Consider the following 12,342-nt stretch of genomic DNA (forward strand, 5'->3'; position numbering starts at 1 on the left):
TTTGTACATACTTCTGTTGGTCGATGTCACCGTGTCTTGTAATTATATACTGCACGTCTGTGTGTACAACTTGACCTTGAGTTTGTTGAGAGGGGGGACATTCTCAGTGGCCTGTATATGCACATTACCTGTGTATATTTGTAGACTCTTGTTGGTTAATAGTCATTTAAGTCCCCTGTGTGTTTCAGTGTTTTGGAGTGTTAGGTAGGACTATCTCTGCATGTGTCACATTTCCACAAATGATGTTGTAGTAATTAAGTTTTTACCCCCCTTTCAGAATATTTCAAGAATCAAAACTCTCTAGTCTCTCCTCTTCCTCCTCTTCCTTTTCCTTTTTAACTGAGGTAAACAGTAAAATGCACAAAAATTAAGTGTAGAGCTCACTGAATTTTTACATATGTATACACCTGTGTAGTCATCTCCCAAATCAAGATCCAGAACGTTTTCTGCCCCCAGCAGGCTCCCTCCTGCCTCTTCTTAGTCAGACCCCACCTCCTCCAAATACAACTATGTTCTGATTTCTAGCACCATGTACTAGACTAGTTTTGCCTGTTTTTGAACCTCATATAAATTGAATCATACAGCGTGTATTCCTTTGTGTTTGGCTTCTTTTGTTCGACATTATGTTTGTGAGATTCAAACATGTTGACCTCCGTCTTACAGTCTGTTCTTTCTCATTCTGGTGTAGTATTTCATTGTATGAATAGAGATTATGCTTTCAGTAACAAAGCTTTCTTGGTTTTTTAGAGAAACGGCCATTCCTAAATCTAGAATATTATTTTGCCATAGATGTGTTTGGCTTTGTAATATTTTTTCCTGTCCTAAGTGGGTGGCTAATAAATAAGGAAAAAAAGAGTCCATTTTCAGAAAACATGATTTAAAAATACACAAATAAAAATTAACAAACTCTTCCCTTATATTGCCTAGGTACAAACTCTTAGGTGTAAGATAGGCTACAGGGATGTATTTGTACAACACGGGGAATATAGCCAATATTTTGTAATAACTGTAAATGGAGTGTAACCTTTAAAAATTGTATGTAAAATTTAAAAAAAGAACAAACTCCTAATTGAGTTCCTTTCCATAGAGCTGGGCAGGAAATTGACCTTCCAGATTCAGGATGGAGGATAGCCCTGAATGTTAACTTGGACCATGGGAGTAGCAGGGAGTGGGTTCCTTGAGTAGAAAGCTCCCTCACATGAATGTGCTGTTTTATGTCTCCCCACCTCCCGCCGCATCACTGATTTCCAGTGAGATGAGTCAGAAAGTGGTTAAGGAGGGCCCCAGACTCTCCAAGAACCAGAAGTTCTCGGAGCACTTCAGCATACATTGCTGCCCACCGTTCACCTTCCTCAACTCCAAACGCGAGATTGTGGACCGCAAGTATAGCATCTGTAAAAGTGGCTGCTTCTACCAGAAGAAAGAGGAGGATTGGATCTGCTGTGCCTGCCAGAAGACCAGGTGAGTGGTCTGCGCTGCCACCTGGCGCCTGGGCTGGGCGTTGGCCTCTGTCTCTCAGCTCTGAGTTCCCCCTTCCTGCTCTACTCTGCGATGCTGGGGCTGAGGCTCTGCAAACTGCGCTTCCCCCAATCCCCTGACAGTCGGCTCCCCCGTTAGGCTCAGGCATTGGAAGGCACTGGAGGGAGACTGGAAGGTGGGGCGGGGTGGGGGGGAGCAGGGCTGCCTTCCTATTTTCAGCTCCTGTCAGCATCCCTTAAAGCAATAGAGGAGAGCCATTGCTCCAGCCTCCAGCTTCTTTTGGCCCTCTCAGCACCAGCCGCCGCGCAACGTCCCCTCAGAGGCCCAAGCGCCAGCCAGCTGCACCCCCCGCGGTGGTCAGAGCACCAGCCAAGCCACGGTCCCCTCCGAGGTCCGAACGCCAGCCACGCCCCCGCCCAGAAGTCCGACCTCCACCAGCCAAGCAGCGTCCCCCTCAGAAGTCCAAGCAGCAGCCGCGCAGCAGCCCCCAGAGAGGGCCAGGCACCAGCCGTGGGGGGTCCCCCAACAAAGCCTCTAGGTTCTGGTAACACCATCTCTTCCCTTTTGCTCCCCAGCCCTAAGGTTAGTAGCTGCTTCCTGTGTTTACTAACAATAGGTTATCTCAGTGGCCCTCCTTCAGCCTTACCAAACCTGTGTAATCAATTCCCTGCATTAAATCCCCTTGTTTGAAACACCTAGTGTGGCTTCCGTTTTCCACATAGCCACTGTTGGTACAATACTTCAGATGGCAGCACCAGTTGCTTCCTTTGTCTAGTAGGACTGGAAGTGATTAATTTATAAATTCAGAGTATGGACCATAGTAACAGATTGAATAAATGAGGCCCTCGATTCCTGTCCCTCAGAGAGAGAAGGAATGGTGACTCTAAGGGGTATCTGTGTATGTGCAAAAGGAGAGGTTCAGCCAGTTCATCCATCCCTCCTCCCAACACACTTCATCTGATGTTAACTTCAGTGGCAAGATCATTCATTCATTCATTCAACAATCTTGACTGCATATGTATAGAGGAGTTCCACATACTATGCTGGGGGATGGGAACGTGGCCAGCACAAGCCAGGTTGTTTGTGATTCACCAGAACCAAACAAGAGAATAGTTAGTCACAGTGCAGGGTTAAACGCTCTAATACTCTCATAATCAGTATGTGCATTGGGCTATGGGAGCCTGGAGAACGGCTCTGCCTGTCTGGGGCTTCGCAGAAGTTAGGTTAGAATAAGTAGAGGATAAAAGGGGATGATGCCTGTAGAGAGAATAAGTAAGCCAAAGAGCGTATGTTCATCAGCTCCATCTTGGGGAGGTCAGCCTGGTTTTTTTTGTTTTTTTTTTAATAGACTTTACTTTTCAGAGCAGTTTTAGGTTCATATCACAGTTGAGCAGAAGGTACAGAGACTTCCCTTATACTCTCTGTCCACACGCACAGCAGGCCAACTCTTTAGTCCTTTTAGTATTTGAAAATGAACCTGTTTTATAAGTTAACAATGGATATAAATTGTATTTGGGATTCTCATAAATACTCTGAAGCTCAGAACCTGCATAGCACATGATAGTGTATGCATGTCTCACGATGTTTACAGATTTAGTATGTAGAAGAATCAACTGGGGAGCATGTTAAAATGCTCCCAGAGAATCTAATTCCTTGGGTCCCTTGTGAGGTTCTAGGGATCTGCACTGTCAACAAGCAACCAACCCACCCTCAGTGGAGATCAGGTGAGGTTAATTTGGGAAGGAAGTAACAGACTGGTGAGTGACTGGTAAGTCACAAAAACTGTAATAGGAAGTTGTGCATCAAGTTTCCTGGTTGTTAATTTATGCCTTCTTGAGGGGCCTCAGTAATAAGGTCCTAGGACAGGTAAGCTTTGATATATGGAAGTGGTTAGGAAATGCACAGAGCAGAGGAAATTAATTGTATATGAGGCATGACATCTGTGGTGGTGGCTTCAAGCCCACAATCTCCAGTGAGCTACGTGATGGCTGTTTGGGTGGCCGGGAGTTGAATGAACCAGGACATGGAAAGGAGATGGAAGACAATGAAAGCCAATTTCATCTGAGCCACAGATTTGTCTGGATTCAGCCTTGCTGAATTCACTTAAACTCAAGAGATATTTTAGTGTTGGTGTATTTTGACTCCCTCAGTTAACCATCCTCGGTGGGTATCAGGAAAGACACCTCTATAGTCTGTCATTGCCTCCTCAGCTGTCGTCCCTTCCCTGGGACCAAGGGACCTGACAGGCTCCATTCATAATGTCCCACGACATCACAGACGCACCATCTGAGCCCTTCCTATGATACTCATTCTCCCTTCTCAGGTTCCCAAAGGTCCTAAGGTAATGCATTAGAGACATTGCTTCGCCATGCCATATGCGGTATGCATAATACTCTATTGACACTAAGTGACTGTCCTAAATCAAAGGGGTGGGAGGAAGATTAATGGGAAAAAATTCACTCTCAAGCAGAGCTACTAAATTACATGTGAAGAAAGGGTCAAAAAAGTTTTCCTGAAGCAGGTTTGCTTTCTGAAATGGTGCCATTCTTGAGGTCTGACCCTTTGAGGTCAAACAATTTTGACAAAGGACTTTTGTGTCCTTAGTAATTCCCTTGGATACATCTTTTCAAAAACCAGTGAATATTTAAATCTTAGGATCCAATAGGTATGATTCCTTGCATCCTGATTGAACATGCCAGCATTCTCATATTTGATGGAAAGAAACCATGGCATCTCCCTTTTAGTTTGTTTTACTCTCAGTTCTTCAAGGTTTTAGTATTTCACAGGTCATCCTGGCCTTTAGGGTTAAGATGTTTCCTGAGCTGAGACTCTTCTGGCTCCTTGGTGCTCTGCTTTCAGGAGCTAAGATCTGTGGTTTTCTGAAAACTTCTGTGGCTGTGGCTTTGAGTGACTAATCTGGGGCCAGTCACACATATGTGAGAAGTACTGTGTGTGCCTTTGATGTGTTCTTTCACAGCATTGTCTTGTACAAACTGAGCCCTGCACACAAGAAGCCTGGAGGACCAATCTATTTCCACACGTATTTTCAAGCCTGGTCATCGAGACCACGTGTACAGCACTGCACCAAACTCTGGGAAATCAGGGGGGATGATGTATGCCCCTGGTGCCGCTGCTCAGATGGTATTTATGAGTGGCCCATCTCTCAGTGATGCTGCTGTTCCCCTGAGTAACAACCCTGAGCTCGGGAGTTAGCCCACAGTCAGTGGTCGCACCTGTATATAGTTTTCGGTTTGTTCGCAATGACCAGGACTGCCAAAGGAAAATGCAATTATAAACATTTACATACTTGACAAGCTAGGATTTACTTCAGAAGAGCGCTGACCCACGAGCAATTACTGTGAGGGGTCCGAGAGTACGCACTAACAGACCCAGGCTCCGGGGCCAACTGCTAAGTTTCAGGCTCTTAGATAGAGGTAGCCTGCCTGCTTTTCAGGTCTGCACACCCAAACTTATTCCAGACACTTTCTATGATGTGACTTGTCCTCCTTTTGTCTTTCCTGATGCCAAGAGGTACATTCTGCATTTTCACCTTCCAGAAAACCAGAGAGAATTCTCTTTCTTTGTGCAGGATTGGGTAAACTAGCCCTTCCACTTGCCTTGATTTTTCCATCTTGGTCTTCTTTATGAGTCCTTCCTTTTCTGGCAACACTTCACCTTGGGATCCTCTAGGGTTTTATTCTGAGCCCTCTTCTTGATTTTGCCTTCTGGTTTTTTTTTTTTAATTATTTATTTAAAAAATTTTTATTAGAGTATACTCGATTTACAATGTTGCGTTTGTTTCTGCTGTACAGCAAAGTGAATCAGTTATACATATACATATATCCCCTCTTTTTTAGATTCTTTTCCCATATAGGCCATTACAGAGTCTCTTATGATTTTATGGGTTTTTTTCAGTTGTAAATATATATACACATTTTTAATATTCTTTTCCATTATGGTTTATAACAGGATATTCAATATAGTTCCCTGTGCTATACAGTAGGATCTTGTTGTTTATCCATTCTAAATGTAATAGTTTGCATCTACCAACCCCAACTCCCAGTCCCTCCCTCTCCCTTCCCCCCTCCGCCTTGGCAACCACAAGTCTATTCTCTATGTCTATGAGTCTGTTTATGTTTTGTAGATAGGTTCGTTTGTGCCGTATTTTAGATGCCATGTTAAGTGATATCATATGATATTTGTAATTCTCTTTCCGACTTACTTCACTTAGTATGATACTCTCTAGTTGCATCCATGTTGCTGCAAATGGCATTATTTCATTCCTTTTTATGGCTGAGTAGTATTCCATTGTATATATGCACCACATCTTCTTTATCCATTCATCTGTCGATGGGCATTTGGTTGTTTCCATGCTTTGGCTATTGTGAACAGTGCTGCTATGAACATAGGGGTGCATGTATCTTTCTGAAGTATAATTTTGTCTGGGTATTTTCCCAGGGGTGGGATTGCTGGATCATATGGTAATTCTATTTTTAGTTTTCTGAGGAACCTCTATACTGTTTACCATAGTGGCTGTACCAACTTAACATTCCCACCAACAGTGTAGGAGTGTTCCCTTTTCTCCACATCCTCTCCAGCATTTGTTATTTGTAGACTTTTCTTATGGTTTTAAACATGACCGGCATGGTGATGACTTTTAAACCTTATTCCAGCCCTGGCATTAAACTCATATATGGGCTTGATTGCCCAGCAGATCAACGTGGATGTTATCAAACTCAACTCATCTCCACTTGACTTCTTTCCCATGAATACTCGCTCTTCCTCTTATCAACAACCTCAGCAAATAACACCACAGCCCCTCTAATCAGCCCCACTGGAAACCTAAGCCCCACCCTGACTTCCAACCTCTTGAGATACACACATACCTGCCAATTCTACTTTCTAGAATTTTTTTTTTTTTTTTTTACCATAACTTAAAGTACATTAAGAGCTGATGGGAAAGGGTGCAGAAGTGAGGGTGAGATTGGAAACAAAGGAGAGGGGATGGAGATCGTGGATAGAGTGAGAGAAGTAAGGCTCCTTCAAAGTACATGTGGAGGGACAGGCCACTGATGGGAACAGGAAAAGCTGTTTGGTTTTGCAAAATAGAGAGAGACCCATTAAATGGTCGTTAAGGGGACTTCCCTGGCACTCCAGTGGTTAAGATTCTGTGCTTCCAATGCAGGGGGTGTGGGTTCGATCCCTGGTTGGGGAACTAAGATCCCATATGCCTCGCAGCCAAAAAATACATAAATAATAAAAAAAAACCCTGAAAACATTTAAAAAAGGATGAAGGCAAGTCATACCCTGAGGATGAAAGAGCTGGAGGTCTGAGAAGGTTAGGGTAGGTTTAGAACAGGCCGTGAGGCTGTGCTGAAGGCTTGCTGAGCTCTGCCTGATGGAGCTGCATATGAACCATCTGTTCTTTCGAAGTTTATTCTCCAATGAGGGAAACATTGCCATCTCTGAAATCACCAATGGAATCATCCAACTCCACATCAACCGTCTGCTTTTCTTCCAGCTTGCTTTGTTAAGTGTCCCCACAGCAACTGTTCTTAAACTTCACCAGGTGCTTCTGGTACTCTGAGCCCTGGTTTTTCCTTCTCCATCCATCAGATTCCTTTTTTTTCCCCTGGTAGTTTGATTTAAAAAATGTTTCACGTTATCATCATTTATTTATTAATTTAAATTATTTCCTTATGAATTATTAAATTTATTTAAAGTAAAAAAACAAATCGAAACAGTTTATCAATTTCTCTCCCCCTGTACCCCTGCCTCTGTTCTCTGTATCTATGAGCTTGTTTTCCATTTGTTTGTTTAGATTCCAGATATAGAAGAGATCCTATGGTGTTTATCTTTCCCTGACTTATGTTAGTTAGCACAATGCCCTCGAGGTCCATCCATGTTGTTGCAGATGGCAAGATTCCATTCTTTTTTATGGATGAATAATGGTTCGTTGTATGTGTGTGTGTGTGTATATATATATATATATATATATATATATATATATATCACAGTTTCTTTATTCACTTATCCACTGATGGACACTTGTTTCCATATCTTGGCTATTATAAATAATGCTGAAATGAACATGAGTTCATGTTCATATGAGTTCATAAAGTTAATGTTTTCATTTTCTTTGCATAAATACACAGGAGTGGAATTGCTGGACCATATGGTAGTTCTATTTTTAATTTTTTGGGAACCTCCATACTGTTTTCCACAGTGGCTGCACCAATTTACATTCCCCTCAACAGTGCACAAGGGTTTTCTTTTCTCTGCATCCTCACCAACACTTACTATTTCTTGTCTTTCTGATAATAGACATTCTAACAGGTGTGAGGTGATATCTCATTGTGGTTTTGATTTGCATTTCCCTGATGATTAGTGATGTTGAGCATCTTTTCATGTACCAGTTGACCATGTGTATGTCTTCTTTGGAAAAATGTCTCTTCAGACTCCTTTTTTCTTTTTTCTTTCCTCCCTCTCCAAATTAGAAACCATGGCCCAACATTTTAATCTCTCTCAAAAATACCTTACATTCCCCTACCCTTTGAATATCTATCTCATATTCTTGGGAAAACCTCCAGCCTTGTATGAAGCCAACCATCTGCCTTCACCCTGTCTGTTTCCAGGCAGTTTTGAGTATTACTGGGAAAAAACACACACAGCAGGGCAGTAGTAGTTGGGTGGAAAGCAGGATTACGGTGATTATATCACTAAGCACTGTTTTCTTTTGGGAAGTCATAGTTCAGTTACCTGCATTCGGATAAAGGAGAAAGCCACAGACCATGACACAAAAAGTGTCATGTATGTTTGTGTAATACACAAGGCACATAAACACACACACATGCACGCATACATATAGCAGGTTTACATGCATGCAGTAGAATTCAACATTTTCAGCAAACAGTTCTATGCACAGACTCATGTAACCACCACCACAATCAAAATATAGAATACTTTCATCAACTTCCAAATTTCCCTCATACGTCCCCTTTGAAGTCAGTCCCCAAGCTCCTGACAACCACTGATCTGTTTTCTGTCCCTATAGTTTTGTCTTGTCTAGAATGTCACATAAATGGAATCATACAGTATGTACCCTTTTGAGTCTGGCTTCTTTCACTTAGCATAATGCATTTGAGATTGAACCATGTTGTTGTTGCATGAATCAGTAGTTCTTTCACTTGTATTGCTGAGTAGTATTCCACTGTATGCATGAACATATCAGAATTTTCCATTCACGAGTTGAAGGATATTTAGGTTGTTCCCAGTTTTTGGTAATTATGAATAAAGCTTCTGTAAACATTCATGTGAGTGTAAGTTTGCTTTTCTTTGAGTAAATAACTAGAACTGGTATTGCTGGGACATATGGTAGGTGTATGTTTAAATAAATATAAAACTGCTAAATTGTTTTCCGAAGTGGTTGCACTACTAGCAAAGTGGTTGTATTCCTACTAGCAAAGTGGGATGCTCTGAATTCTTGTCAGCATTTGGTACTGTCAGCTTTAAAAATTTTACCCATTCTAATATTGTGTGTTGTGGTACCTCACTGTAGTTTTAATTTTGTTTTTTTCTATTGACTAATGATGTTCTTTTAATGAGCTTATATATCATCCACCAAAGACATTTATTGGTGAAGTGTGTGCTCAATCTTTTGCCCACTTAAAAAAGTGGGCATTTAATTATTATTTAATTAATTTAATTAATTTAATAGTTATTTAATTATTATTGTGTTTTGAGAGTTTAAAAATATATATCTGGATATAAGTCCTTTATCAAATACATGTTTTGCAAGTATTTTCTCCCAGCCTGTGGTTTGCTTTCTCATTTTCTTAATAGTGTCTTGTGAAGAACCAAAGTTTTAAACTTTGGCAAAGTTCAATTTATCAATTTTTTCTTTTATATATCATGTTTTTTGTATTGTATGTGTGCTTTTTGGATTGTATGGAAGAGTTCTTTGCCTAACCCAAGATCACAAAGATTTTCTCCTGGAAATTTAAAATTTTAAGTTTCACATTTATGTTATTATCTATTTTGAGTTAATTTTTTGGTAAATGGTGTGAGATATGGATTGAGGTTCCATTTTTTTTTTTGCATATGGATATCTAATAGTTCCAGCACAACTTGTTGAAAAGATTCTCCACTGCATTACTTTTGCAATCTTGTCAAAAATCAGTTGACCATAATGTGTGAGTTTATTTCTGGACTTTCTATTCTGTTTCACTAATTTATGTATCTTTTCTTTCATCAACTTGATTACTATAGCTTTACAGTAAGTGTTAAAATCAGTTTAGTGTAAATTCTCCAACGCGGTTTTTTATTTTTTATGTTTATTTATTTATTTATTTTTTTGCGGTACACGGGCCTCTCACTGCTGTGGCCTCTCCCGCTGTGGAGCACAGGCTCCGGACGTGCAGGCTCAGCGGCCATGGCTCACGGGCCCAGCCGCTCCGCGGCATGTGGGATCCCCCCGGACCGGGGCACGAACCCGCGTCCCCTGCATCGGCAGGCGGACTCTCAACCACTGCGCCACCAGGGAAGCCCCCGGTTTTATATTTTTGAAATTGTCTTTGGCTATTCTAGTTTCTCCACTTTTCCATAGAAATTTTAGTGTCAGTGTGTGAATTTCGACAATATATCCTGGTGGGATTGAATGGGATTATATCGAGTTTATAAGTCAGCATGGGGAGAACTGTACATGCTATATCTCCCCATTCATTTAGGTCCTTTTTGTTCTGTAGTTTTCAGCATACAGATCACATACATATTTTGTTTGCTTTACACTTAAGCATTTCATGCTTTTAGGTACTATTAAAAATAGTACTTTTTCAATTTCAGTTGTTCACTGCCAATATATAAAAACATATTGATCATGTATCCTGTGATCTTGCTAAACTCACTTATTCTAGCTTTTTTGGGGGGGTAGACTCTGGGATTTTCTACACTGACAATCATGTTGTCGGTAAACAGAGACAGTTTTATTTTTTCCTTTCTGATCTGTATGCCTAGTTTTTGTATATGGTTTAAACTGCTATGTCACTTAGAACATTTTCTTTTTAGAAAAATATTTTAACAAGATTAAGTCCTCGCCAAATTGGCTTTTTGAATCATTAAAAGGAGTTAGAGCGGCTTCCCTGGTGGTCCAGTGGTCAAGACTCGAGCTTCCACAGCAGGGGGCATGGACTCGATCCCTGGTCAGGGAACTAAAATCCCATATGCTGTGTGGTGCAGCCAAAATATATTAAAAAAAAAAAAAAAAAAAAAAAAAAAAAAGAAAGAAAAAAAGGAAACAAAAGCAATAATTACTGTACATAAAAACAGAAGATATTTTAAAGAATATCTTTCCTAGGCTCAGGCCAGGAAAAAAAAATTATATTATTTTGGACAGATATTTCCAGAATTGAGAAATTTCCAGAATTGAGATTTTAAGGCTGAGTTTAGCAGAAGAGTAATAACCGCAAAGGTAGTCTATAAATTTATAATTCTATTAACTGAGCATGGAGAAAGAGCACATCACTTAGCAACGCTGGGGATTTTTATGTTTCTCTTTGTAAACCAGATTGAAAAAGAGGACGAAGCCGACCCCTCGGAAGAAGTGATGGAGGAGTTTCAAGTGAATGGACGGCCTCAGCTCCCGGACTCACTGCTTCTCGACCCATGTGCCCTGGGACAGGTTATCTGGCTTTGAATATGATGCAGGGGCAGACACCTGCTGATGCGGCCACAGCCGATGCCCATAGTCCCCATGGCGCGGGGGCCACCGGGCAGCCTGCCTGGAGGTGAGAGGGGACACCTCTGTGTGTTATACTCCAGGCGGTGGGTCCCAGCAGCAGCCCTCAGGCTCCAGAGCTCTTTTGGTCTCAGCTACAGACCTTTCTCCCCCAGGATGTGCACAGGCCTCCAGGATCTTTGGCTCAGGATGGCCCCAGTGCCAGCCCATGTGTTGTCTTCCAACCTCTAGTCACCTCCATCCCGCATCCTGTTGCCTAGTCTGACTTTTAACCTTTGACCTCTTTCTTTGTAATTAATCCTCTACCTGGGTTCCTCTCTCCCCTTGTGTCCTTTGGTTTCCATTTGACCTCCTTAATCAGTCCTCTGTACTAGCTCACAGTCTGAGGCACAGCTGGCTTTGGGGAAGATCCAAGTTCTTTTGTAATAAGATATTAGGCTACCAAATGGTCCAGAGATGCAAGGAGATTCCCAGGGAGGGTACGAGCTGTCTAACTCCACATGTCAGAGGCAGTCGATGTGCTGTGTCAGGAGCTGAGAGGAAAGTCATGAGGAAGGAGCTCTCTCCCACTCCCAGGCCCCTGTCTCCAGCCTCACACAGGAATTTCTGAGTGTCTCCAACTGATCCTCACCCTGGTGAGAGCAAACCCTCTTACCAACCCATCTGGACAGTCTCAACTCCTGTCCCATATGCTAATTGCTTTGCAAAATGTGTAACCCTGGGTGAGTAATCTGGGCTCACGCACAATGCCCTGCCCACTTTCCCTCTCCTGAGGGCTCCTGGAGACAAGGCTGCTAAGATGGTCCCTGCATCCCACCCTCCCCACCTCAAGACACAGGCAATGGCCCCAGAGCACTTACAGAGAACCAGACAGCTGCTCTAAGAGTTGCTGTTTTCAGGCCATAGAGCCCCAAATTTCTGAGAAGGGCTGAGGCCTGGTTCCCCTCCCCCTCCCCACTCTCCCTGGCTCAGACCCTTTACATACAGTAGAGGAATCAGGAAAACTAGGAGAGGAACTTGGCCTTGGGGAGAGGATAACTAGGTCAAGGAAGGAGCGAGTTAGGCCAGTTAAGACTTCCCTCCCTGCGTCTGAGGACATTCTGTGGTGTTGGGGCGGGGGGGGGGGTCTG

The 12,342-nt window shown here is 42.3% G+C and overlaps 1 protein-coding gene across 2 annotated transcripts; it reads left to right on the forward strand.

The window, feature by feature from the left end:
* Nucleotides 1-1,255: 1,255 nt before the first annotated feature.
* MOBP (myelin associated oligodendrocyte basic protein) lies at nt 1,256-11,081 on the forward strand. Of its 2 annotated transcripts, none has more exons than XM_007468151.1 (2): nt 1,256-1,461; nt 11,042-11,081. In XM_007468151.1, the coding sequence occupies exons 1-2, from the start codon at nt 1,256-1,258 to the stop codon at nt 11,079-11,081; spliced, it is 246 nt and encodes an 81-aa protein (XP_007468213.1). The 2 variants fall into 2 exon arrangements, with proteins under 2 accessions (XP_007468213.1, XP_007468212.1); XM_007468150.1 differs by lacking the exon at nt 11,042-11,081 and adding an exon at nt 1,772-2,027.
* Nucleotides 11,082-12,342: the final 1,261 nt, after the last annotated feature.

The sequence above is a fragment of the Lipotes vexillifer genome, unplaced genomic scaffold (assembly GCF_000442215.2).
Source record: "Lipotes vexillifer unplaced genomic scaffold, Lipotes_vexillifer_v1.1 scaffold1770, whole genome shotgun sequence".
Lineage (NCBI taxonomy): Eukaryota > Metazoa > Chordata > Mammalia > Artiodactyla > Lipotidae > Lipotes > Lipotes vexillifer.